General features: G+C 30.9%; 3 protein-coding genes across 6 annotated transcripts in view; 1 reads left to right on the top strand and 2 right to left on the bottom strand.

The window, feature by feature from the left end:
- Positions 1-4: 4 nt before the first annotated feature.
- Positions 5-10531, bottom strand: LOC111712472 (lamin Dm0). 2 transcript variants are annotated; one of them, XM_023487086.1, is made up of 15 exons: positions 10421-10531; positions 9706-9772; positions 9214-9273; positions 7306-7364; positions 6892-7041; positions 6366-6506; positions 5880-5975; positions 5505-5630; positions 3951-4041; positions 3043-3111; positions 2944-2983; positions 1475-1622; positions 1045-1143; positions 738-846; positions 5-229 (listed from the first exon to the last, which is right to left on the bottom strand). In XM_023487086.1, exons 1-15 carry the CDS (start codon positions 10426-10428, stop codon positions 149-151), a joined length of 1344 nt encoding a protein of 447 aa, XP_023342854.1. In that variant the 5' UTR covers positions 10429-10531; the 3' UTR covers positions 5-148. The 2 variants fall into 2 exon arrangements, with proteins under 2 accessions (XP_023342854.1, XP_023342853.1); XM_023487085.1 differs by lacking the exon at positions 10421-10531 and adding an exon at positions 10341-10408.
- A 4578-nt stretch (positions 10532-15109) lies between these two features.
- Positions 15110-20514, top strand: LOC111712470 (cytochrome P450 3A24). 3 transcript variants are annotated; one of them, XM_023487082.1, is made up of 12 exons: positions 15110-15228; positions 15499-15590; positions 16179-16275; positions 16360-16459; positions 17336-17427; positions 17717-18061; positions 18599-18727; positions 19065-19183; positions 19568-19643; positions 19733-19863; positions 19978-20073; positions 20130-20514. In XM_023487082.1, the coding sequence occupies exons 1-12, from the start codon at positions 15151-15153 to the stop codon at positions 20200-20202; spliced, it is 1428 nt and encodes a 475-aa protein (XP_023342850.1). In that variant the 5' UTR covers positions 15110-15150; the 3' UTR covers positions 20203-20514. The 3 variants fall into 3 exon arrangements, 2 of the variants coding, with proteins under 2 accessions (XP_023342850.1, XP_023342851.1); XM_023487083.1 differs by lacking the exon at positions 18599-18727; XR_002767467.1 differs by lacking the exon at positions 19733-19863 and having other exon boundaries at positions 15111-15228.
- Positions 20515-23558: 3044 nt separating this feature from the next.
- The window catches only part of LOC111712461 (uncharacterized), an 8816-nt gene continuing 7609 nt past the window's right edge, over positions 23559-24765 (bottom strand). The window contains exon 12 of the mRNA XM_023487073.1: positions 23559-23567. Coding sequence (XP_023342841.1) covers positions 23559-23567 — 9 coding nt within the window. The remainder of the gene's footprint in view (positions 23568-24765) is intronic.

Below are 24765 nucleotides of genomic sequence, written 5' to 3'. Positions count from 1 at the left end.
TTATTTACTAAATTTAAATATTATAATTATATAGAATAAATGTATCAATGAAAATAATCAAAAAAATTACAAAATCATTGAAGGAAATATATTCAAGATAGAATGATAGGGTACTTGTAATTATAGTTTTCCTGAATTATATTTGAAATTAAAATCTAGCTTTAGAAGTTCTCCTTGTTGTGGTAGATGTTATCATCTGCCGTGATATCTTTCTTCCATCAACAGAGTCCTAAGTAATAATTAATTAACTGATTATTGTACCAATCAATCAATCAATCAATATATCAATCAGTCATTCAATATATCATCAGTCAGTCAATCAATATATCAGTCAGTCAATCAAAATATTTTTAACTTAAATAATTTATTTTAATTAAGTTTTACAATATTTTTAAATATTTATATGATACCAGAGGAAAATATTCTGGGTTATATTAAATGAAAAAAAACTTTCAGTCCAAAAAATCATAAAATCTTGGAACGATTAGAACACAAAATTTGAGATTTAAAAAAAAAGTATTTATTTACAGAGTTACCCACAAAATATGAGAATTCAGAAAGAACTGCAGTACAGAATTAATTCGGTCTTCATTCTTAAATTATGTTAAACTCTTTTTCTTTGACATCTCATTTAGTATAACAATTAATCTATTTTGTGTATGGGTTGCTAAATTCAAAGAGTTTTGGGCCATGATATAAGTCTCATTATTTGAGAGTTATCTTTTAAAGAATATTACTTGAGATCTAGATGAATATCTAGATTTCTCCTCATCAGAATCACTGGAGCTGTTTCCCGCAGCCCCCTTCAATCTCTCCATCATAGAAACAGACCCAGACTCATTCATTCTAGAATAGATTTAAATCATGTGTTCTATTTCCAACAATACCCATTACGGCTTTGTCTTATTAAGAATAAATAGGATATTTGTCATCTATGAAAATTCTATATCTTTAATCTTTTTTCTAGGAAGTTTTTCAGAATTAAAAACCTGAGAAACTATAAAAACGACAATATCTTAAAGGGACTGATTTGCTTCTACTTACTTCTGTAACCTGTCAAGCTCAGCATCAATGATGTTTCTGTAGATTTCTATCTCAAGATCCAGATCGTTATTGATCTTCAACAGTGCTTCATATTCAACCCTAAAAACAAACAATGTTTTTTGATAATGAGATCGTAATATGACGATCTAAAAACTTTTTAAATGTGACAATCCAAATGTTAAATTTTATCTTCTTCAATAAGAATCTCAACTAGAGAGCTGTTGAGAATGAGGAATATGAGAGAAAAAAATATTGAATAAATTCCATAGTTTCATTTTTTTGCTTGCGAAATAAATCTTTTTTTAAATTGAACATTTTGAGTGAACTACAGTCATTGGGAAAACTGTCTGAACTGAATGAATGATAATAATAAAAATAATAAAAAATAATTATAATAAAATTATAGTGTGTAGTTTATACTGTAATTTACCTCTCAACTTTAAGCTGTTCTTGCAGGCTATATATCTCTTTGTCCTTTGCGGTCATCTGAGCCCTGAATGCTGCTCCCTGCTCTCTCAAGTTCTGTTCTAGTTCACCAGCACTTTGGGTCAGCTCAAGCTTAGTCTTCTCCAAGCTACCTAGAAAATAAATATTTGGGTGAATGTCATCTTTGTTAGTTCGTTACAATTTGAGATGCAATTTACAATTGTTGAAACAGATAAAGGAACTGATAAAGGAACTGATAAAGGAACTGATAAAGGAACTGATAAAGGAACTGATAAAGGAACTGATAAAGGAACAGATAAAGGAACTGAGTTTTGGCACAAACTCTATAATTTTAATCCTTATTTCTTTGCGACCTGAATCCGATGTCACAGACCTTTGAACTTGTAACGAACCTTTACCGAACCTTTAACGAACCTTTAAGCTATAAATTATGTTAGATTAAATAGTCTAAGTTTAAAATATTAAAGGTCTATACACTATACAGCCAGGTTGCTAAGAAATAGGAATTAGAACATTTTAGATTGTAGCAAAAACTTTTTAAAAAGGGCAGATTTTTAACTACATTTCAATGATTTCATAAATAAAAGAAAAACGAATTGGATCAACACACAAAATAAACGTGGAATAAATTGATTAACTGATTATGGCTCATTCAAGAGTTTATTAAAGGGAGTGGCCGGCAATGTATGGTAGTTGAACTGTGGAGATATTTTTTTAGATTCATTTGAGACATATAGACATATAAACGTTTGAGAATTGATTTTTTTTTAACTTATTAGATAACGACGACAAAATATGAAATTAAATATTCTACAGTAAATTAACTAGATGTTTAAGAACATATTTCTCAATTAAATTTTTCTCAATAAATCAATATTAAAATCAATTATTTCTTTTTCATCATTATATTAAATTTCTTATTTTTTATGAATTAGTTCGCAGATTTCTTCAAATTCTTCGAATGTTGTCTTTTCAATGAAAATTCCAAGAAATCTAAAGAACAATGAGACATTACAGAAACCAATTACTGAATAAGATTACTTAATTTCGATGATAATAGTTAATTTTTATTTTCTCAACCTGTTCCTAAACAAATAATTAGTTTAGTTTAGAATTTTTACTACATATTTCGTCGTCGTTATTGAATAATTTTTTTAAAAACCGATTCTAAAATTTATCCCTCAATATCCCTTTATGAGGATTTAAAAGATTGAATTTTCGCCCTTGCTGAAAAAATACGCACTGTAAAAACGTCAAATAAGTCTCAAATGACTCCTAAAAAATTTCCCCACAATATGGAAAACGTATTAAGGATTTATTTTACAGGCATGTGATATAAATGGGTTCAGATATTCAGATTCATGTTTAATAAAAAGATAGAAAAAGAAGATAAACAGCATATTCCAACTCAACCAAACAGATAAAACAAAACGATAAAAATCCTTTTTTTACCAATAATCTTCTTATACTCAGCTATCTTTGCTCCGACATCCTAAAAGTGAAATAGTTTGATCAAAATAATATTATTCCAATAATATCTTCAATATTTACCTTTAGTTCTATTGTAGCACTGCTATTTTCAGATCTCTCTCTGTTCAAAACCTGTTGAATCTCAGCAAGCTACAAAAATATAAAAAAAATTTATTTAAAACAAACATAAAACTTTTTTCTAATTCCTATTTCTTTGCAACCTAATGGTGTAAAGTTTTGATAGTTCAAACTATGAATTCTGCTGGATTTAGTATGGGCAAAATTTAAAATTTAAAATGTATAAATCAAAAGGTTACAAAGATGTAGTTATTTGTTTTAAGTTCCTTTATGATACAATTGACTGAATAGTATATTGAGTTAAGAATTATTTTTTGATAAAATATTACATTTTTATAATAATGGGCCGCCTTCAGGCTTTTCATATTATGATTAACCTTAATCAAAAACAATTTTAATTTTCTTCAAAAAAATTATAAATATCTCCACAAATAATAATTAACATTTCTCCGCCATTCTTAAAGTTTTAAAATATCTACGCTAAGCTTACAGGTTCTAAATAACTCCACAAATCCTAAACGTAAATATCTCATCAAATCTTTAAAGGTTTAGATTATCTCCGCCAATAATTGAAGTTTAAAAAATAGTTCAAAACTTTATAATATCTCAATCAATCTTAAAGGTGTAAAATATATCTGCAAATCTTAAAGGTATAAAAATAGAAGAATAGAATGGAAAACCCCAAACCAGGAGTTATCTGTGGTAATGTTTTACTAAAGAACTTTTATAATTGTGTTAACGAAAAAATGTGAACATTTTTGGAATTAGAGAATATTTTTTTAAATATTTTCTATTTCTGTGATGATCAGATTCACGATTTGCGTAGATTAAAGATGATTTTCAAGTCGTCACATTACTACTATGTTCACTGGGGCACCCTCTACGATCGGCATCATGTACAATTTACATACTTTCTTAGAGTGTACAGTCATGTACTCATTTCTGGCTTTCTCTGTTTGCTCCTCATACATCCTTCGCAGCTTTTTAAGCTCGGCTTGCAGCCTGTAAATATTGTTTATTGCATTTCTTTGGATCCTGATCTAATAAAACCACAGCCTGCGAGCTCCCTGGATCCGGATTTGATGAAACCAAAGCTTTTGAGCTTCCTGGATCCGGATCCAATGGAACCACAGCGTTTGAGCTTTCATAATCCGGATCCTATGGAACCAAAGCTTTTGAGCTCCCTGGATCCGGTTCCAATGAAACCAAAGCTTTTTCAGTTACCTGGATCCGGATCCATATGAACCACAGCGTTTGAGCTCCCATGGATCCGGATCCTATGAACCACAGCGTTTGAGCTCCCTGGATTCGGATCCAAGTGGGAAAATATCATGTATAATTTGTTCTTAAAGCAAAAACTCAAGTGTTGCTAAATTATGAGAGAGTAAATTATTAATAAGCGAAGAAAGAAATTGAGTCTTTGTCACAAACTTTGATTTTCTATCACAATATCTTTGCAAAAAATGTCGTAGAACTTAGATCTTTCTGAATTCTGGTTGATCAAATAATCTAAGTTTGAAATATCAAATGTTTACGCCATCAAGTTGCACAGATATAGGGATTAGAAAATTGAAGGTTGAGGGAAAGGCTCAATTCTTTTGTGAGTAATATTCTCATATTTTTCAAATAGAAATTGTTACATTTTTTACTCATTATAACAAATAATTTTTTGTCTGTTAAATTAATCCAGTTCAAAATTAAACCTATGAATTTAGAGGAAATATCAATCAAATTATGAAATTTAAAATGGTCGACATAATAAAGTAGATTGGAATGACGACCTGAAAGTTTAGATAAATGGGAGTGTTCGCGAAAAATGAAAGGGGGTATAGGCTTAATGCGATAAATAAGCGCTTTTGATACCTACTAATCTTTCTTCTATCTGTTGCGTCATACAAATTCAGAAAATTGCAACATACTACTTAGACCGTAAAAATTCAATTTAATTTCAAACAAATCATTCAGATATTACAACCTATAGTCATCGATTATCTTTCGCCACATTTGTATATAGTTTATATTTTATAATATTTTATTTTTTTAGAAAACGTTTTCAACGGATTTCGAAAATTGTGAGTGGTGTGCGGCATTCTTAGATAGTTGCGCAAGCGACAAGAGAAACAAGCAAATTAATTAAAAAATATTATAAAATATAAACTATATACAAATGTGGCGAAAGATAATCGATGACTATAGGTTGTAATATCTGAATGATTTGTTTGAAATTAAATTGATTTTTTTACAGTCTAAGTCGTATGTCGCAATTTTCTGAATTTGTATGTCCGCTAAGTTATTCGGTTTGAGACGTCTTTAACAATTTTCTCCTGATAGACGCAACAGAAAGAAGTAAGATTAGTAGCGATCAAAAGCGCTTTTTTATCGCACTAAGCCTATACCCCCTTTCATTTTTCGCGAACACTCCCTTTAAAAACCCTTAAACTTCAGGAGCAGAAACAGGTTCCTACCTTGCTTCATATTCTCCCTTGAGTTTAGTATCTATTGAGGAGATATCAATCCGTCCTCTCTTCTTCTCTTCTGCCAGTTCCCTTTCTATAACCTGAACCTTGAAGGTCATCTCCTGCTCATACGCCCTAGGGATAAGGTAGTATAAAGGAAGACGACTTTTAAGAAGAATGGTGATATTTCTTGATGTTTTAAAGCAAAACATTTACCCATTAGTTTGATAAACAAAGAAACTGATTACTTACTTCAAACTCAAGTTAAAAATCCCTGTATCTTTACAATATGTTGGTGTAAAATACTTAAATTTTATTTATAAATAGAAAATTTTAGCATGAGGAGAGAAATCAGTTCCTTTGAAATGATCAAACATGTGTTACCTTAGTCTAGCCTCTAGCTCACCATTCCTGATCTTCTCTTTATCCAAGCTCTTCCTAGCAGACTCAACCTCAATCCGGAATCTTTCAACATCCTTACTGAAATATAGATATTAAATATATAATAAGTTTCATTAAATTTATAATTTTTATAACTTTTTAGCTTTTTAAACAATCACCACTTTGATTATTTCTATGATCATCTGATCTACTGATAAATCTCATCAATTAACTAAATCAGCTGTTTCACCAGATCAGCTGTTCTGCCTGATCAGCTGTTTTACCAGATCAGATGTTCTACCTGATCAGCTGATCACCCAGATTTGCTGTTTTACCTGATCATATTTTTTTACCAGATCAGTTTCTTTAACAGATTTGCTGTTTTACCTAATCAGCTGTTCTACCAGATCAGATCTTCTACTAAATCAGCTGTTCTACCTGATCAGCTCTCCTACCAGATCAGCTGTTCTGCAAGATTTACTGTTATACCTGATCAGCTGTTCTCTCTCTTGAAATTTCCCTTTCTCACTCTGAAGCATATTTAGCTTTGAGAACAGTTCATTGATCTCAGCTTCCATTGATGCAATAGCAGCATCACGTTCTCTCAGAGAAGCTGCTTTCTCTCCCAAACTAAAATATTAGATCTTGAGACAAAAAGGTCACGCAGATTTGACATGCATAACAGATGACCTAGTACTTACCTCAAATTTTTTTTTTAAATGGCGCCCCACAACAATTTAATTTTTCAATGGTATAGTAATACTTCCAAGATATAACTTTTGCAATGTAATCCCCATCAGAGAACACTTTTTTAGCCATTTTTTTGGATTGAAATCAGAAGCCCCCCAAAAAAGCTGGCGAGATGGCGAAAAGAGTCAGGTTTTTTTCATTCCGGCATTTATGGATTTATGGATAATAAAATGCACTCTATTACAACAGTCTATAATCATTCTAAACTTGATTGAAATACTGAATATTAAAATTTAAAAACAAAAGATAACTAATTAATAATTACCTGACTGTAAGCTGTTTATTGTCTTGTTTCAAGTTAGAAGCATCTATTTTAGCTTTATTGATGTGAGAGAGCAGTTCTTCATATTTAGCTCTCCAGTCAGAGATCTCAGCTTCATACTGCACCTTCACCTCCTGCATACTCTTACCGTCTCTTAAATATCAGGTAACAGGAAATATATAAAGGAAAAAATTGCTGAAAACAGAAAAATATTTTTAAAATGTTAATTTAGAGAGAGATTTGATATAAAACGAGAATGTATAGCAGAAAGGTTAAAGAAAATCAGAGAGAATCCCAAAAATGAAAATCCTAAGAGTTGATTGAAAAATACTTTTAAACCGTGGAAACAATGAAAAGTCTTGCCCTAATTAAAAAAATAATTCAACACAAACAATTTGAAATTATTTTAAATTTTACCCCTTGGACTGTTTAGTTATACTATCCAGGACATCAGTAGCCTGGTGCAGCATCCGAACCTTCATAGAGAAATATAGTGGTATGTCTGATTCACAAAGGTATTTATAACAGCTTTGATTGATCAAGAAGAAATGAGATATCCAAGTTTTTCTTTCTGAAAATTGCGGTTTCTTAATAAAAGTGATTTGTGGATTTTTGCTTCAGACAGAAAAACTACAAAATGTTAACTTTGTTTAAGCTAAAAAACCACGATATCTTTCACATTTTGATCAGATAAAGGTTGAAATGGTATCGTTGTTAATTGGCCCTTACTTGTTTAAATGAAGTGCCCAAAATGATTAAAATAAAAATCTTAAATCTTTTCTATTTATAAAATGGTAAGTAATTTGTCTTAGTAATCTTCTCAAAAATATGCGATATATATCATTATACAGGGGTAACCACAAAAGGTGAAAATTTAACGCCGACCCAAAACTCATTAAATATGAGAGATGTAAACCTGTTAGGTTTACATCAGCCCTCTCTCTTAAATAAACCTGTTAGGTTTATTTCAGCCATCTTTCTCAAATAAACATGTTAGGTTTAATTCAGCCATCTTTCTCAAATAAACCTGTTAGGTTTACATCAGCCCTCTTTCTAAAATAAACCTATTAGGTTTATTTCAGCCATCTTTCTCAAATAACCCTGTTAGGTTTATTTCAGTCCTCTTTCTTAAATAAACCTGTCAGGTTTAATTCAGCCCTCTTTCTTAACTAAACCTGTTAGGTTTAATTCAGCACTCTTTCTAAAATAAACCTGTTAGGTTTAATTCAGCCCTCTTTCTTAAATAAACCTGTTATGTTTAAGACAGCCCTCCTTCTTAAATAAACCTGTTAGGTTTAATTCGGCCCTCTTTCGAAAAAAAAAACCGGTTAGGTTTAATTCGGCCCTCTTTCTTGAATAAACCTGTTAGGTTTAATCAGCCCTTTTTCTTAAATAAACCTGTTAGGTTTAATTCATCTCTCTTTCTTGAATAAACCTGTTAGGTTTAATTCAGCCATCTTTCATGAATAGAACTGTTTAATTCATCCCTCTTTCTTAAATAAACCTGTTTAATTCATCCCTCTTTCTTGAATAAACCTGTTAGGTATAATTCAGTCCTCTTTCTTGAATAAACCTGTTAGGTTTAATTCAGCCCTCTTTCTTGAATAAACCTGTTAGGTATAATTCAGCCCTCTTTCATGAATAAACCTGTTAGGTTTAATTCAGCCTTCTTTCTTGAATAAACCTGTTAGGTTTAATTCATCCCTCTTTTCTAAATAAACCTGTCAGGTTTAATTCAGTCCTCTTTTTTAAATAAACCTATTAGGTTTAATTCAGCCCTCTTTCTTGAATAAACCTGTTAGGTTTAATTCAGCCCTCTTTCTTGAATAAACCTGTTAGGTTTAATTCATCCCTCTTTTCTAAATAAACCTGTCAGGTTTAATTCAGTCCTCTTTTTTAAATAAACCTATTAGGTTTAATTCAGCCCTCTTTCTTGAATAAACCTGTCAGGTTTAATTCAGCCCTCTTTCTAAAATAAACCTGTCAGGTTTAATTCATCCCTCTTTTTTAAATAAACCTGTTAGGTTAAATTCAGCCCTCTTTCTTGAATAAAGTCCTTGATGAGCTGGAAACAGAAAATGGACATATTAAGCTGCGCGGAACCTTAATTGTAAAATGTGAAACTGACAAAATTACATTCAGTCGCCTCTGAATTCTCATTTTTTTATGGGTAGCCCTTTATCTTGAAGCTATAAACAAGAATATAATAATACTATCCAAAACTGGAGGAAGGTTATGTTGCGTAAAAGACCTATAAGTCATCACTTTATACCCTTGATTTAATCATTAAAATTAAAATCGTTTGAATATAAACTAAATATTTACCTTCTCAACGTAGCTGACCAGCCTACTATTTAACTCTTTTAAATTCGCACTTCGCATTCCCTAAATTCAATTGTATTATTTGGCAAAAACTGTGAAAAAAAATCTTGTGTCGAAGCTGTAATAATTCTTTCTGTTATAAAATATAATTATTTAAAATTAGGATTTCCATAAGCGCAAAATTTTTGCGCAATTCCGCATGTAGGAATTGAGACTCAAATTTTCTGAACCAGGTCTCTTTTAAACCTTTGACTGAAACTGAATTCATAATTTAGAATATCTAAGGTCCACCACATTGGATGAGAGTTTGTAGCAAAGACTCAATTTTTTTGTAAGAATTATAAAAAATTATTGAATAATAAAAATATTATATATTTTTTGACACTTTACCTCAAAATTCGTTAAATTTCTCTGGACGCAAAATTTTAGTGATAATCATAAAACAATCAAACAAAAATGATCTGAAATTATTATTTTTGTTATCTAAATATTTACCTCAAGATCTTTAACCGTCGGACTCATCATTCCAGAGGCCGAGTAACCAGATGATGTTGACGTGGACCTAGTTTTTTATCAAAAAAATATTATTAATAAAATCATCAATTATTATCGATTCTCAAGTCAACTATAGTGAGAAACAGAAAACTATTGAAAACGAAGACGACTTTCACACTCAATTTATGACTTTAGAGCATGAGACACCACAATTGTGCGGTGTAAAAAGGCCCAAATGACTTAACAACTATTTTTATAATTTACAAGATAAACTATTTGCTTTGTAACAGCATAAAATACTATTTATTATTTCTTTAATGTATTCTTTCTGATATACAGCTTTCTGGTTACCACTGTATAATGAGAGCCAAAAAAACTATTGAAAACGAAGATGGCTTTAAGACTTAAATTATGACTATGAGTCACAGTAATTGTGCAATGTAAACAGACCAATTTATAATTTATTAACTTAAACTTCATTTATTATCAAACAATTAAAGGCGATTAAAAGAATAACATCTAAGAATTTCAAAACATTTCAAGATCTTAACGCCAGTTGCCTCTGAGCTGTGCGGAATACCCCCCCCCCCGGTATACATAATTAAGTTGTTAAATTATTTTTAAAAAGGGGTAACCTGTACATTTTACCCCCCTTGTCCAGAGCAGAAATAGATCTAAAAAAGAGTACCTCCGCTTGACATTTTCTAAAACTAACCTGTACATTTTACCCCCCTTGTCCAGAGCAGAAATAGATCTAAAAAAGAGTACCTCCGCTTGACATTTTCTAAATCAAGCAACAGAGAGTCAAGATTAGTACTGAAAACATCAGATTATAGTCCACTGTAATCTAAAAGTCTCAAGCAAAAATCAATTAGAATTTTGCCAATTACTTACTACAAACAAAATTCAACAAGTGCTTAATAGTGCTAAGATATACCAGGCTTCAGAAAAGCATAAGTGAGTTAGAGCAGTAAAATCAAAGCCCAAGGCGTTGTGACACTTCAAAGTCGATCTTGTCTTAAAAATTGATAAGACTTTTTATAGGCAGACTGAATCTTATTTGAGACAAGATTTGTGAAATTAAAAAACGTTGATAAAAAGTTTAATAATACGAACTTTTGTTTTAAACTCAGGTTTATTAATTTTTTTCTAGAATTATTTTAAAAATGTAAAAATTATTATCTTTATTTAAAGCTCGTGTTTTCAAGAACAGAGTTTTAAGATCGATATTATTTGGATTGAAAATATTCTAATTTTTTTACTTTTATTTTTTTTGGAATAAGAATCGTTAGAGGAAATTACATATAGATTTAGATAGAGTTATTATTGAATGCTGATTTGACAGGTTTGTTCTTTTCTATCCGATCATCTACCATTTAATCACAAATATCTCCTGAAGAATCTCAATTACAGATTTTTAAATATTTTGGTGATATAGATAAAAAAGGAAATAAAGTTTAGCAATTTTTAGATTTTAGATAAAAATTTGCTTCATATCTGTTTTTTAATTTTAAACTTAACAACTGTTTTTGATTGTTTTTCAATTATACTGTGGCGGATATGAATATCGTCTTCCTGAATATTTCTAGAGAAATCCAAGGAGGAGTTTCCAGATCAGCTGATATAAAATCATGTGTTAAAGATTCAATTATTTTACTATATAAGTTAAGTTTTTAAATAAAGTTAATCGTTGAGTAACTCTTTTCCTTTAAAGTTGTAGCACGCCAAAATACTATCTTTTTTAAGATTTTCAATGACAAAATTAACGTCTGGTGATGATTTTCAACTAATATCTATGATTTAAAATAAATATTTCTGCTTAGGTTTGAAATTTTTCTGGAAAACTATTTTACATGTTTTAAGTCGACTAAAGGCAACTACACAAAGTAGGAGTTTTCTAGCAGAACTGTGGTTTGAAATAGATTGTTTTGCTTTTTTTATGAAAATCAAATGATTAGAATTAATGTTAATAATTAAAATTGTGGTTAGTCTGACGTAATTTTGAGTGATTAGAATAAAAATACCCATTTTGTCATTAAAAAGATTACAGATATTTCCAGATATATCCAGATTATATTGCAAAGTAGTCAAAGGGTTTCTGAGTTCTGATCGGACCTACAAACGAACAGACAAGCAGAGAGAAATACTTTATAAATAGGAATATCGGACATATTAGATTTCACACCGCCGCATGGAAACGGTATTTCTTAAAGTTTTTTTTCTATAGAAACATCATTTAGCTATGAAATTGCTACTAATTTAAAGCAACATAAAGGAAGTATCAACATACTCACTTTTATCATTCGCGCACACTCCCTTTCAGGGGGTTACCGACCAAAAATGTTTTGCATAAGGACATTTTGATGGAATAAAACGAAAATTTAATGGGTTGTTGAGAAGGGATATAATCCGTCGTCTTTGCAATAACTCAATGTAAAAAGATCTATTTTAAAAGGCCTTAAAGTGTAAAAATAAGAAACAAGAAGCAAGAAAAAAAGAAATTGAGCAGAAAAAAAAGTGGATGGGAAATCTTTTGACAGTTGATATGGGGTCTTAAAACAAGATAAACAAGAAAGAAGAAGAAAACTTTGAACAGGAAAATTAGAAGGGGATTTAGGCTTTACACTATCTAATTTTTTCACTGTTAGCAAATGAAGACAAATACACAGGATGGCAGACTTCCCATCCTTCCACCTCTATGTATTACTTGAAATAAAAAACTAGAAAATGTTAATATTGTAAAATTTAATTAAAATAAAAAATTATTAAAGTTAAAAATATACAGAAAATTGATACATTTAAACCCATCCTGGGAATAAATATATATAAATATACAGAACATTGATACATTTTAACCCTTCCAGTGTGTATACAATGGTATATCTATATACAAATTTGGCTTATCTGTCTGTTTGTTTGTATCCAATAAAAGGCTGAACCGATCAGGCCCAAATTTTTTGTGGGATCCCCAGGGAAGGTTCATTAATGATGAAAATTTAAAAAAATTGTGTTGAAAAGCTTCCTAATTATGTAAAAAATTTAAAATCTTGAAAATTCGCAAATCTTTTTTAAAAATCCGCAAATTTTTTTTCTTTGTTTTTCAATGTTACATTAAGAACATGTTCACAATTGAAATAAAAGATGGGCGCCAAGCCCCCTAAAAGTCTAGTATATATATAAATATACAGAACATAGATACATTTAAACTTTTCCTGTTTGTATACAAGGTCTATATAGGGTGAGTCTTAAAAAGTGTGATTAGCGACGCCTGATGCAAAATTGTGCATTTTTGTGCAACTCTCCTGTATGCTGTTTTTTCAATATTTTTAGATTTTTTTTGAATTACTCCTTTGGCCCAAAAACAAAAATCTGCGAACCTTTTTTCTCAAAATAAATGTTTAGAAAAGCAATAAGACCAGAACTGAAAATAGAATATATATTAGAGTAGAATTTATTAGAAAAAAGTGTAAAACGGCCATTTTGTTATACTGTTTCCATACTGCAGGTGTACTTCACATATTTGCGTTAAATAACCTTTTGGGCCCTGGAATATCATTTTATAGAAAATCTAAAATTAATACTAAAAGAAAACCAAATTATGAAATAGACTGGTTTCATAACTGACCAATGATCATTTCACACAGACTCTATGCCTTTCACTTTACAAACAATGATTTTCCGTTATAACTATAAATCAAATGATGTTTTTTATTCGCCTAATTCATTTTTAAAAGTTTCTTTAACAGCTTTCAAAAATTTGAAAATTGAAATGGATACATACTGTATTAATGTACTCTACTGCGTATACTTATAATTTGTGAACATTTACATGATTTGTACGCTTTAACAAAATTCATACCAAAGGATATTGTCTAAATTCCCCTCTATTCTCTTTGGTAAACACTTTGGAAAACAAAAATCCCCATCTTCGGAAGTCCTAGGACCAAATGTCACTGGAAATAAAGTCCTGGACTTAAATTCCTGGACTTATTTTCCTAAATTAATATGGAAGCTGCCAATAAAGTCTCAGGAAAAAAGATCACAGGAATTAAAATCCGTAAGTAAAAAGTCCTACGTTTTGGAAAAATGAGGTCAAGTCTTAGAAGTTTTCATAAAACTGATTTTTCATCTATGCATCTACATATTGAAATTAACAACGTTTTTAATAGCAAGTCCCCTTTTTTCCATGGTTGTAAACATCCTTTGTTTCCATGCATTTTACACAGTAAAAGGATTTTTTTCCGGGGACTTTTTTTTGCATAAATTCATAATGGAACCAGAAAAAAAGTCCTAAAAATTAAAGTCTCAAAATGATAGGACTTTATTTCAAGGACTTTTTTCCACAGGACTTTTTCAGTGTAAAAATTTAGGAGTTTATTTTCGAAAACTTTTTTGCACTAACCAAACCGAGGAACTCTTTGAAAACTTTAAACCCCAGTATTTACCATGTTAAAACAAGTCCCCTCTCCCCCTGATAAACCCCCCCCCTTTTATATAGAATTTATAGAATTAATAGTTCATTTAATAATAGTAAATATTTCATTTATATATCTTTTATAAAAACGATAGCTTTTTAAAAATAAAAACGTAAAAGTATTTCTTTGAAAAACGAGAAAGGAAAGAAAAACTATCGTTTTCTTCGATCGTTTTTAAAAATGATAAGCAATCCAAATTACACCATATAGAAATCAAAAAATGAAAATTTCAATTTTTCAAATTGCCAATTCAATTTTTGATAAATATTATGTTTCATATGTTTGTGATTTCCAATTGATTAAATGCCATTATTCTAATTTAAAAAATGGCCCAAAAAATCCCATTTTCATCTTCAAATTCCAGTAATTGCAGGGTCATAGAAAAACAAGAATTCTTGTATATCTATGAATCGGGTATATGTGCAGTGCAGTGTACAGTCCAGGCCCCAGGGTTCAGAATATACAAGTCAGCGAAGATCTGTGCACACTAACCTTTGCAGTATAATGAAGGAGTTCACAGAGCACAACGTTAGAAGTACAACGTCCTGTTCATACTGCACTGCAATGCTCCTAGTTTACTTAGTGCTTACTGCTTATATAATGTAGAATAAGCGCAGTAAGAATTGAGTACACATCTCACAGCCCAGGAGGAACTACGCAATTCTGCTTTTACTAAAAATTTTAACTGCAGTGGTTTCAAGTCTAAGTTGTACCAATAAACTGGTAGCCTAAACTTAATGAGCTTTTCTGTATTATGTGAAATCAAAATTCAGATTACAAAGGAATAAATAAAATTATTCAATAATTATTTAACTGATAGTATCAGATCAAGGGGTTTGAGTCTTTGAGAGGTTTTGATAGTTGGGTTTCTTTGATATACGAAATAAAGTTTGATCATATCTTTAATGTCAAGGTATAAACAATAATCATGCTAGTCAATAATTTCAGATTACACGGTTACACCTATATAATGTTTTTGTGGCTTCTAGCCGGATTTTTTCTTCTTTTGTGGATTTATTTAAGAAGAAACTATGGAAAACTTGAAAAGGTTGGATCCGTATTAACTTTTTTTTATGTGAACAAGTCATGAAAACGGAAAGCAATGTGATAATATTCAATTGTACCAAAATGAAAATCAAGTTTAGAATGATTTTCTTTCCATACAAGAAATATACACCATACTTTGTTTACATTAAAGTTAACCACTGTCTCTGGGATGAATATTTAAAAGAATTTGGAGTTAGCAATTTTTAAAAACATGGATTTCTGTGGGCTTCTAGTGTATATTTCTTGCTTCCAGTTTATTTTTATTTTCTAGTGTGGTATGCCTGTTATACCTCCTTTCCTGTGTTTTGGGAGTGGACCATGGGCAATGCATAAATATCAACTAGCAGAGTTGGACAAGGAGAGGTGAGCCATTGAACCCCTTCCTCCTCATGGAAAAGAGAAACCTCAAATGGGTGGTGTATTTTTCGACCTACGCAAATCTGCTATACTACACATCCGACCTACTAGCACGTGGTTTTACAGCTGCTATATGGACTTGTGGCCATAGCGCCTGCGGCCAAATAGCCTGTCCTGGCTGCAGCCCAGAATTTGTCTTACCCTAACCTAGCCCTCAAATGATACAAAATAAACAGCTGGCATAGGTCCAATATTGCAGTAGGTCGGAAAGTTAGTAGGTCTAGGTCAGAAGTTCAGTAGGGAGAATATTGCATATAAAAAATGTAACATTACCCTCAGATGACTAATGACTAATGACTAATGAATACGCTATTTTAAAATCTTGTGGTATTGTCTAAAAGTTGCATGCTCCCTGCAATTACAAAACTTACTTTATATGCGTTCAGTTGTACTGTCCAGTCAGGCTACCCTGTGTAGGGGTGACCCACCACATTATATGCAACAAATATACTCCCATGGCCAGATCACAGTGTCTGTAAAGAACAAGTTTAAGTCATTAGTCATAATCGGTCATTGATTATTTTTATTCTGCAGAGTTGCCAAGTATGGAAAAGTGTTTGGAGCATATATTTTAAGCCAGCCTATGGTGTATTTAGCAGACGCTGATCTTATCAAGCAAATTACTACAAAGGTAAACAAACTAATCAGTTGAGGCTGTTTTATAAATGATTGACATCGGTATACATACACATTATGTAAACAATTTTGAATTTAGGATTTTGAAAGCTTTCATGGGCATCTTTTCAAATTTGGAGACCAAAAGTTTCGAACCCTGGATATGGCAGATGGGGAGGAATGGAAAGAATTGAGAAAAGGTGATAAGAATATTTTTATTCAAGTTTGTTAAAAAAAAAGTGCACCATCACAATTTACAATCATCAAACATCACTTAAAGAGTTTCTTGATTGATTTATATGATTACTAGGCTTTTACAGCACTTTATACTTCTTTAGTAAAGTTGCCATTTTTCACAGTTCTCCATAAAGGACAACTTTTGGGACAGTTTCCTGTTGAAATTGGTGGATTTAAAAAAATGATAAATGTAAACATGGTTTGGGTATAATTTTTCAATTTTGACCAGCCATAAACCTAGACTCGTAAAGTTATGTGAGCTGCCACTAAAAATGTTGGACCCGATCGGTTAAGATTTTCAGTATGGTTTTTATAATACAAACAGACAAATAGACCAGCCAAACTTGAGCATAGACAAAGTTTTTTGAGCTGAAAACTTTAACATTGTTGATATTGAGATCAATGCTTGATCTTCTTTTTGTTAGCTGCCAATAAGAGAAACCTGGAAGTTAAAAATTTTGCGCGACATTTCATTAGTGAACACATATTGGCCGGAAACTGGCAGGGAGACTAAAAGAAAGAAAAAGAGCAGATTATAAGAAAAAAATTTAAATGTCTGCATTGGATATTAAGATTAAGCAATTGGGATTAAAGGTATAAGTTTTTAGCTTTGTCCTTTTAATTAAGTATACCAATTTTGAGAAAAATTCACTACCAATGAGAGGATAAATGGAAAATATAAAAAAAAATAACCTCAAACATTTGAAGGAATATCATGTCAGCCTTAAAATTGTTTGTAAATTTAACACTGAATTAAGATTTCAAACATTTATATTATTTGGATTTAAGCACTGACAAGAAACTCAAGATGAAAGGTTTTACTATTTTTTCTTGAATAGGTATGTCACCCATCTTCACATCTGGAAAGATTAAAGGCATGTTGCAGTATGTGAACTGTACATTGGATAACATGATGGAGCACCTGGAGAAGGAACACATTTAAAGCATTTTAACTTATTTAAATCAAATGACATGATCTATTATAGGATGATAAAAACAATTTGCAGAGGTGATATCTGAAACTAAGATAAGCTACAAACCATCCCTTTATCCGAAAATGGAATTCACTTTTTTAGATATATATTTTAGTATAGAGTACTTGCATACCACTCTCATGTTTGAACCTTAGAATTTTGAAAATTGACAAAAGAAAAATTTATTAATGGCGTATAACAACAAAAGTCTTTCGATCAACTGTCTTTAAGATGGTCTGTTGTTAGAGAGTTAAAGAAGACCCTGTAATAGACCTGAAACCTGTGTTCCAAAAGATGACCATGGATGTGATTGGAAAATGTGCATTTGGAATTGAAATCAACTGTTTCGAAGGAAACACTGATCTGCTGCGGCTAGGAAATGGAGTCTTTGATGGATTCAAAGTCAAAAATGTGATGGATGCTTTCTTCATGAATATCTTTTTGGGATTATCCGGCATAGAAAACTATCTAGATATGGTTCCTCCAGAAATGAAAGAATTGTATAAAATATTCAAAAATATTGAGACTGAGAGAAAAGTACCGAATGGGGATTTTATTGATAAAATGGCAGAGATGAAAAAGCAAGTTCAGGTGAAATATTTTGTAACTCATTATTTTCTAAAAATGTCTTAATTATACTTAAGGAACTGTAAGTGTATTTTCAATTAACCTTCTATTTGAGGAGGGACATCCCCAATTCACAAGAGTACCCTTTAACCCTATGACTAAATACATAGGAAAGAGAACTTCGTGCACATTTCTCTGTAATTCTGTGTAAAAAAGCCGAAGAATTGGAGTGTTATATACTAGTGTAGTATGTGAACTCAATAGTGATAAAGTTACAGTTATTCCTGGAAAATCTAGAATATTCTTTGTCCAATCAGTTTATAAAATTTCAATGTGAAGATTTATATTCTGCCACTTCTAGAAAGTAAAAATTAATAATTACTTAGATATAAAACAGCTTGCTAAGTAAGTAAACAATTACAGGAGTTTCTATAGTTGAATAAGGAAAAGTCTGTAATCTTTGATCAGTCAAAGATAAAAAAGTACCGTTGTGAATCCAGTATGCCTCTCTTTAATGAAATTACACTTACAGTCCCGTTAAACTAGATATGTTTGTTTTAGAATGGGGAATTAAAACATCTAAGTGAAGATCAAATAACAAGTCAATCCATAATTTTTCTTATTGCTGGATATGAAACTATAGCAAGTACTCTTGGAGCGTTGTGCTATCAACTCGTGAAAAACACTGAGGTCAAACATTTTTATTTATTTACTGCAAGTAATTATTTTCATTTTTAGTAACAACTGTTAAAAATATGTACTGTATTATACCGATTTAGAGCCAAGGTTCATGTATTTTCTTGTGAAAAATCAATCAAGATACTTGGCTCTAACATGTTAAAAGTTTCACACGTACACATCTGATGTAACAATATTTTTGTTGTTGCAAATTTCTAAGTGGTTTGGAATTCTGGTTATTGTTTTGATTTAATAAATAAATATTAAATGATGTAAAGAATAGTATGTTCAGGTGTTCTTGTTCCGTAAATCTTTATTATTTTATCATATACCATATCATGGTTCTTAGGTTCTTGATAAGCTGGTTGCTGAGATTGATGAAGTTCTGGAGAAGTTTAATGGAAAGCTGGATCATGAAACTGTTGCTGAGATGCCATACCTGGAGGCCTGTATTAAGGAAACACTCAGGTGGTCTCATTTAACTTAATTCATGCAAAGATATCAATACCTGATTTACAAGGGTACTCTTGAAACCTTACTCTGATTAAAATGTGGAGAATAACATCGCTTTTTTCAATTGAAAAGTATTTATTCAAGTGAATTTCACCATTGCTTCTTAAAATCAAGTAATGTGAAAGTCATTTTCACAAAGAAACTGCAAAAGAAAATAAACAGTTTGCCATCTTTGAAAGGAGGGTTCATTTAAATTACTCTTAGAGTCCTTTTCCTTGCACCTTAGTCTTTCTATAATTTTGTTGAAGTAAATAATTAGTTTCGCACAGGGTCTACTTTTTTTAAAGTTTGAGTCTGATCCCCCAAAAATAATTTCAACAAAAAAAATATTTTGTTTAGGTTTTTTCCTCCAGTATCAAGAAATGACAGACTTTGCAACAAAGACTTTGAATACAAGGGTATAAAAATACCAAAGGTAAGTTGTTTTGTCCAAATCAACCCACTTTGCAGCGCAGAAGAACAAGATAAGCCTAACAAGTTTAATTGTTGTATTTTTAATGAAAGGGTATAGGCATTGTACACCTTGACCCTGAGTACTGGCCTGAACCCTACATGTTTAAACCAGAACGGTTTCTCAAAGAGAACGCTGGTAGCATAGTTCCTTGTTCATGGCTGCCCTTTGGGGCTGGTCCCAGGTAAAATGCTTTTTTCTTATTTCTGGGTATTTATTTTCCAGAACAAAAAATTAATAGGATTTTTTTTAATTTGATATATTTTTTTCTTTTTGTCTTGTAGCATTCATTTTTTAGAACATGTATTGGAGAGAGATTTGCTATGATTGAGATGAAAATGGGAACTGTTCGACTTCTTTCCAAATATATGATAGAAATAGACTCTAAAACCAGGTAGAGATTGAACGCTTTGTTTTATTTTAATGCTAATTTATCTATTAATAATTAAGGTATCACGTTGACAAAGGAGAGGTTTTCATGGCTCTCTACACTGACATGTTCCTCAAATTAACAGAACGTTGATTTCCTCATAAATGGAACTTTGATTTTAAACATGATTTGTTCTTCACAATTAGTTTTAAAATCAAAATTATTCATGACTTCTATATGGTTAGTCACAAAGTCCGAGACTTCTGATCATTCAGAGACACCTGTACAACATGTTTTAAGTCGGGATTAAATGATAAACCCTTTGATTACGCACTTGGGTTTTTCATTGAATCCCTCAAGGGATTAAATTTCCATTGGTTCTAATTTGTGTGAGAGTAAAAAATACATTTCTTTGCCAACTTATAAAATTGTTATTAATAAACTTTAATAAAGGCTAAAAACCAAGTGAAACTTTTAAATTGTTTCCATAAGAAGAAATTCAAGTCTCATCCTTTGTGGGTAATTCAATTCAATTCAATATCTGAAAAACTGAATAATTTTAAGAACTTATGATTTATTTATTCTTTTTTGACAATGTGTTTAAAAAATCTCAACTCTTTCAATTATATTTTAAAAAGATGGTTCAGGTAATAAAAAATGGGATAATATTACTAGTAATTGTGTTCTTAGATCGGGGCAAAAGATGTTTACACTGAATTTTTATATTATTAAAATTTTTATTTATATAGAGTTGTTCAAAGAATTTTAACTACTGAGGATAGTCATGATAGACGTGAAACATTATGTTTAGTATAATTCTTTTTTAATAAAAGATGTGAAGTTAAAAACTGAAATATAGAAACTTATATGTTTATGAATGTCATCTTAAAGGGAGTGGCCGGCTATGTAAGGTAGTTGAACTGAGTATGCAGTGTTGTGGAAAACTTCTTTCGGATTCATTTAAGACATATTAAACTTTTAAAAGATCTGTAAATCCTGAGTTTGAGTGCAAATTCGACGTTCAAAATTCCTACTTTGGGGTGAATACGTTTTCAGAATTAGTTTCTTTTTAATTATTAAATAACGAAAACGAAAAATAAAGTAAAAATTATACAGTAATCTATGTAGATGGTTGGGAACATACAGAGTGTCCCACGAAACATGACAGTATGCCAGATGACTTGAATGTCGTCTTGAATTTTGATATAATTTGCTGCGTTTGTTTGTCAACCTAATTTTAGAAGTAAATTTCTAGAGATAATAATCACAAAATTCCCCTAGTCCTGCCATTTCCAAAATGTGGTCTGCCTTTTTTGTGCTTTCAATATTACCCGACATATAAAGAATTTCGTTCAGATTTCGACAATTTTGCTTTTATTTAACAAAATTGAAATCTGAACCAAACTCTTCATATCTCCGGTAATATTGAAAGCACAAAAAACGCAGACCACTTTTTGGAAATGCCAGGGCTAGGAGAATTATGTGATAATTGTTTCAAGAATCATACATGTTAAAGTAGATAGAAGACTAAATGTCACAAATAAATTCAAATACCAAAGACGACTTTCAAGTCGTCTTGCTATTGTCATGTTTAGTGGGACACCCTGTTTTCTCAAAAGAAATTTGTCAATAAATCAATGCTAAAATCGATTATTTCGTTTTCATTATTATATTGAATTAATTATTATCTTTGAATTTATTCGCAGATTTCTACAAGTTCTTTAAATGTCGTCTTTTCAATAATAATTCTAGAAAATCTGCAGAACATCTTTGTGAATAACGAGAAACTAGAATGAGATAATGGAAACTAACAAGATTACTTATTTTCGATGATAAGATTAATTTTTATTTTCTCAACATGTTCCTGTACATGACGTCTGTAGGTTATTGTAGAATATTTTTACATTTTATGTCATTATTTAATAATTTAAAAAAATTAGCAATTAATCAATAATTAATAATTTAAAAAAAGTAGCAAGAGGGCTTAAATGTCTTTGATGTTTCTATAATTTGCTGCATTTATTTGTCAACCTAAATTTAGAGGGAAGATTCACTTCATATCCCTAGTTCTGGCATTTCCAAAATGTGGTCTGCCTTTTTAATCTTTCAAAATTACCCGAGATATGAAGAAATTTGGTTTTGTTTAACAAAATTAACATCTAAAAAAAATTCTTAATATCTAGGGAATTATTGAAATCACAAAAAAGGCAGACCACGTGTTGAAAATTCCAGGACTAGGAAAATTTGTGGTTATTGTTTCAAGAATTAAATATATTAAAGTAGGTTGACGACTGAATGTCACAAATAGATTCAAAGATCTAAGACAATTTTCAAGTCGTCTTGCTAACGCCATGTTTGGTGAGACACCCTGCAACTATTGTAAATAAACATGAAATAGAAAAAGAGTAATATGACATAAATGTTAACTCCCAGGGCATTTACTACGCTTAACTCGTCAAACACCAATCCAGCTCAACCTATTTTTATATACTAATAATACAATTTTAAGTCGGAAAGTCTCAGAAAACCTGACCCAATTTCCACTTGGTCGAATGTACAAGTATCAATGAAAAGTAAATGGCAATGTGTATGCAGCAACATTTTTAGTTAGAGTTTCACAGATTTTGTCAAAGTAAAGGATCTTTAGGGGAACTTATGATTTTTCTGGTAAAAAGTATCCAGTGTGTCCTCAAAACTAATAAAAATCATCACACTCCTTATCTCAGGGTAGGGTAACAAATAGTAAATACCCGTCTCGTATCTTTTCTTATAAGAACATGCGGCAAGAAATTAAAAATGGATGTAATTCTTTATCAAACCTATAGATACAGGGTGTCCTACGAAACAGTAATTCTTTAACAAACCTATAGATACAGGGTGTCCCACGAAACAGTAATTCTTTAACAAACCTATAGATACAGGGTGGCCCACGAAACAGTAATTCTTGAACAAACCTATAGATACAGGGTGTCCCACGAAACAGTAATTCTATAACAAACCAGTAGATACAGGGTGTCCCACGAAACATGATAAATAGTTATGAATGTTGTCTTCCCTGTACTGAATTAGATATTAAAGGCTGTTAGTATTTTAATTAGTTAAAATATCTTTTGCTTGAATATATTTTATTTTAAAATCAATTTTACTATAACATGACTCCCATATAATATTTTTATTATTATCTTTGGTATCAAACAACTTAACAAATCATGGAAGAAGACATATTGAACTATTCACCAACTGTCGTGTTTCATGGGACACCCTGTATATTCTTAATTGTTTATAACCATCCAGCCGCCGTTCCTCATATTAAACATTTATATTAAAAATCACATAAATAAATAATTTTTAAAACTAAATCGTTATTTTAATGATAATTATAAAACAATAAATCAAAAATTTTATGACAATATATTGCTAGATATTAAAACTATCTAACTAGTTTACTCTACAATATATTGCTAGATATTTCTATTGTAAATCTAGTCAGAAAACAAGCAGAATTAGAATCACCAGATCTTAAATAATAACTAGTTGAACATTAATAAATAAACATAAACGCGAATAGGGTTAGCTAGAAAGGTTGAGACTTTAAAGAAGACAGTACGCACCCCACACCACCTTCCCTAACACATTTTATGTCTTCATTGAAGTTTCATCATTTATAGGTAACCCTGTAAATTAATAGCGTTATCACATTTGTTCAATATAAAGGATTCTCTTTAAAAATCATACAATTAAATTACGAAGCTATCTTAAGACCGTAAAAATATTTTTCTCCATTGACATTTCACAAAGGTTTAACTTACAATGACGGTTTGGAAAAAGGCACTTGAAATCTAACCGTTATAATTTCTATGTGTGATTAAACTTGAGAATCAAATTTCGACTTGGGATTAAATGCTTAAAACCCTGACTTTGAATGACAAATATTCTAGAGGGATGAAACGGATTAAACAGCCGTAAAAGCTTTCTAGTACTGATAAAGATAATCAAATTTTTGGAATTTTAATAATCATATTCTATAATCATATTGGAAGATTTGAATCAAATAGAATGATCGCCTGGTTCAAATTGAAGAGAATGATTACCATGTGAACTCGTGGAGTTCTTATTGAAGAGAATGATCGCCTTGTGAAATTTCAATTGAAGTGAATGTTCTTGAGTTCTAATCGAAGATAGGGATCAGATTGTGGGGTCTGAATTGAAGCGAATGATCTCCATGAAGATGTTCCAAGATTGCAATGATTAATCTCCTTGTGGAATTTGAATGCTCTTCCCCTTAGGATCGTCAAACTTGGACGGAGTGTAGATAGATCCCAGCATAGATAGCGCCCACCATACTACACATATCCGTCATTTACTTATTTCAGCTAGTTTTTAAAATTTAATATTTTTTATCAACTGACAAATTTGTTAACTATACTTTTTTAACACATAACGTTGTTTTCTCAACATTTATTGCCTCTTCGCGCCAATATACTGATAGTAGAGATTTGGGAACATGAGGAGGAGGCGAAACGACTATTTTCAAGCAAAAATTAACCCTTGCATTTGTTTCAGTTGAAAAGCTCACTCAAAAAGAATTCAGGGCTGTATTTTTCTAGAAAAGCACTCGGTGAAACAGTAAAAACTTTGATAACAAATATCAAATAGAGGGAAATACCGTAGCAGTCAAATTATTCGTTTAGAAAACAACGGGGGGGGGGGGGGAAA

This window comes from Eurytemora carolleeae, unplaced genomic scaffold (assembly GCF_000591075.1).
Source record: "Eurytemora carolleeae unplaced genomic scaffold, Eaff_2.0 scaffold1150, whole genome shotgun sequence".
Classification (NCBI taxonomy): domain Eukaryota; kingdom Metazoa; phylum Arthropoda; class Copepoda; order Calanoida; family Temoridae; genus Eurytemora; species Eurytemora carolleeae.
Note: the sequence above shows the minus strand (reverse complement) of the source record. Positions and strands in the feature narration are given on the sequence as shown.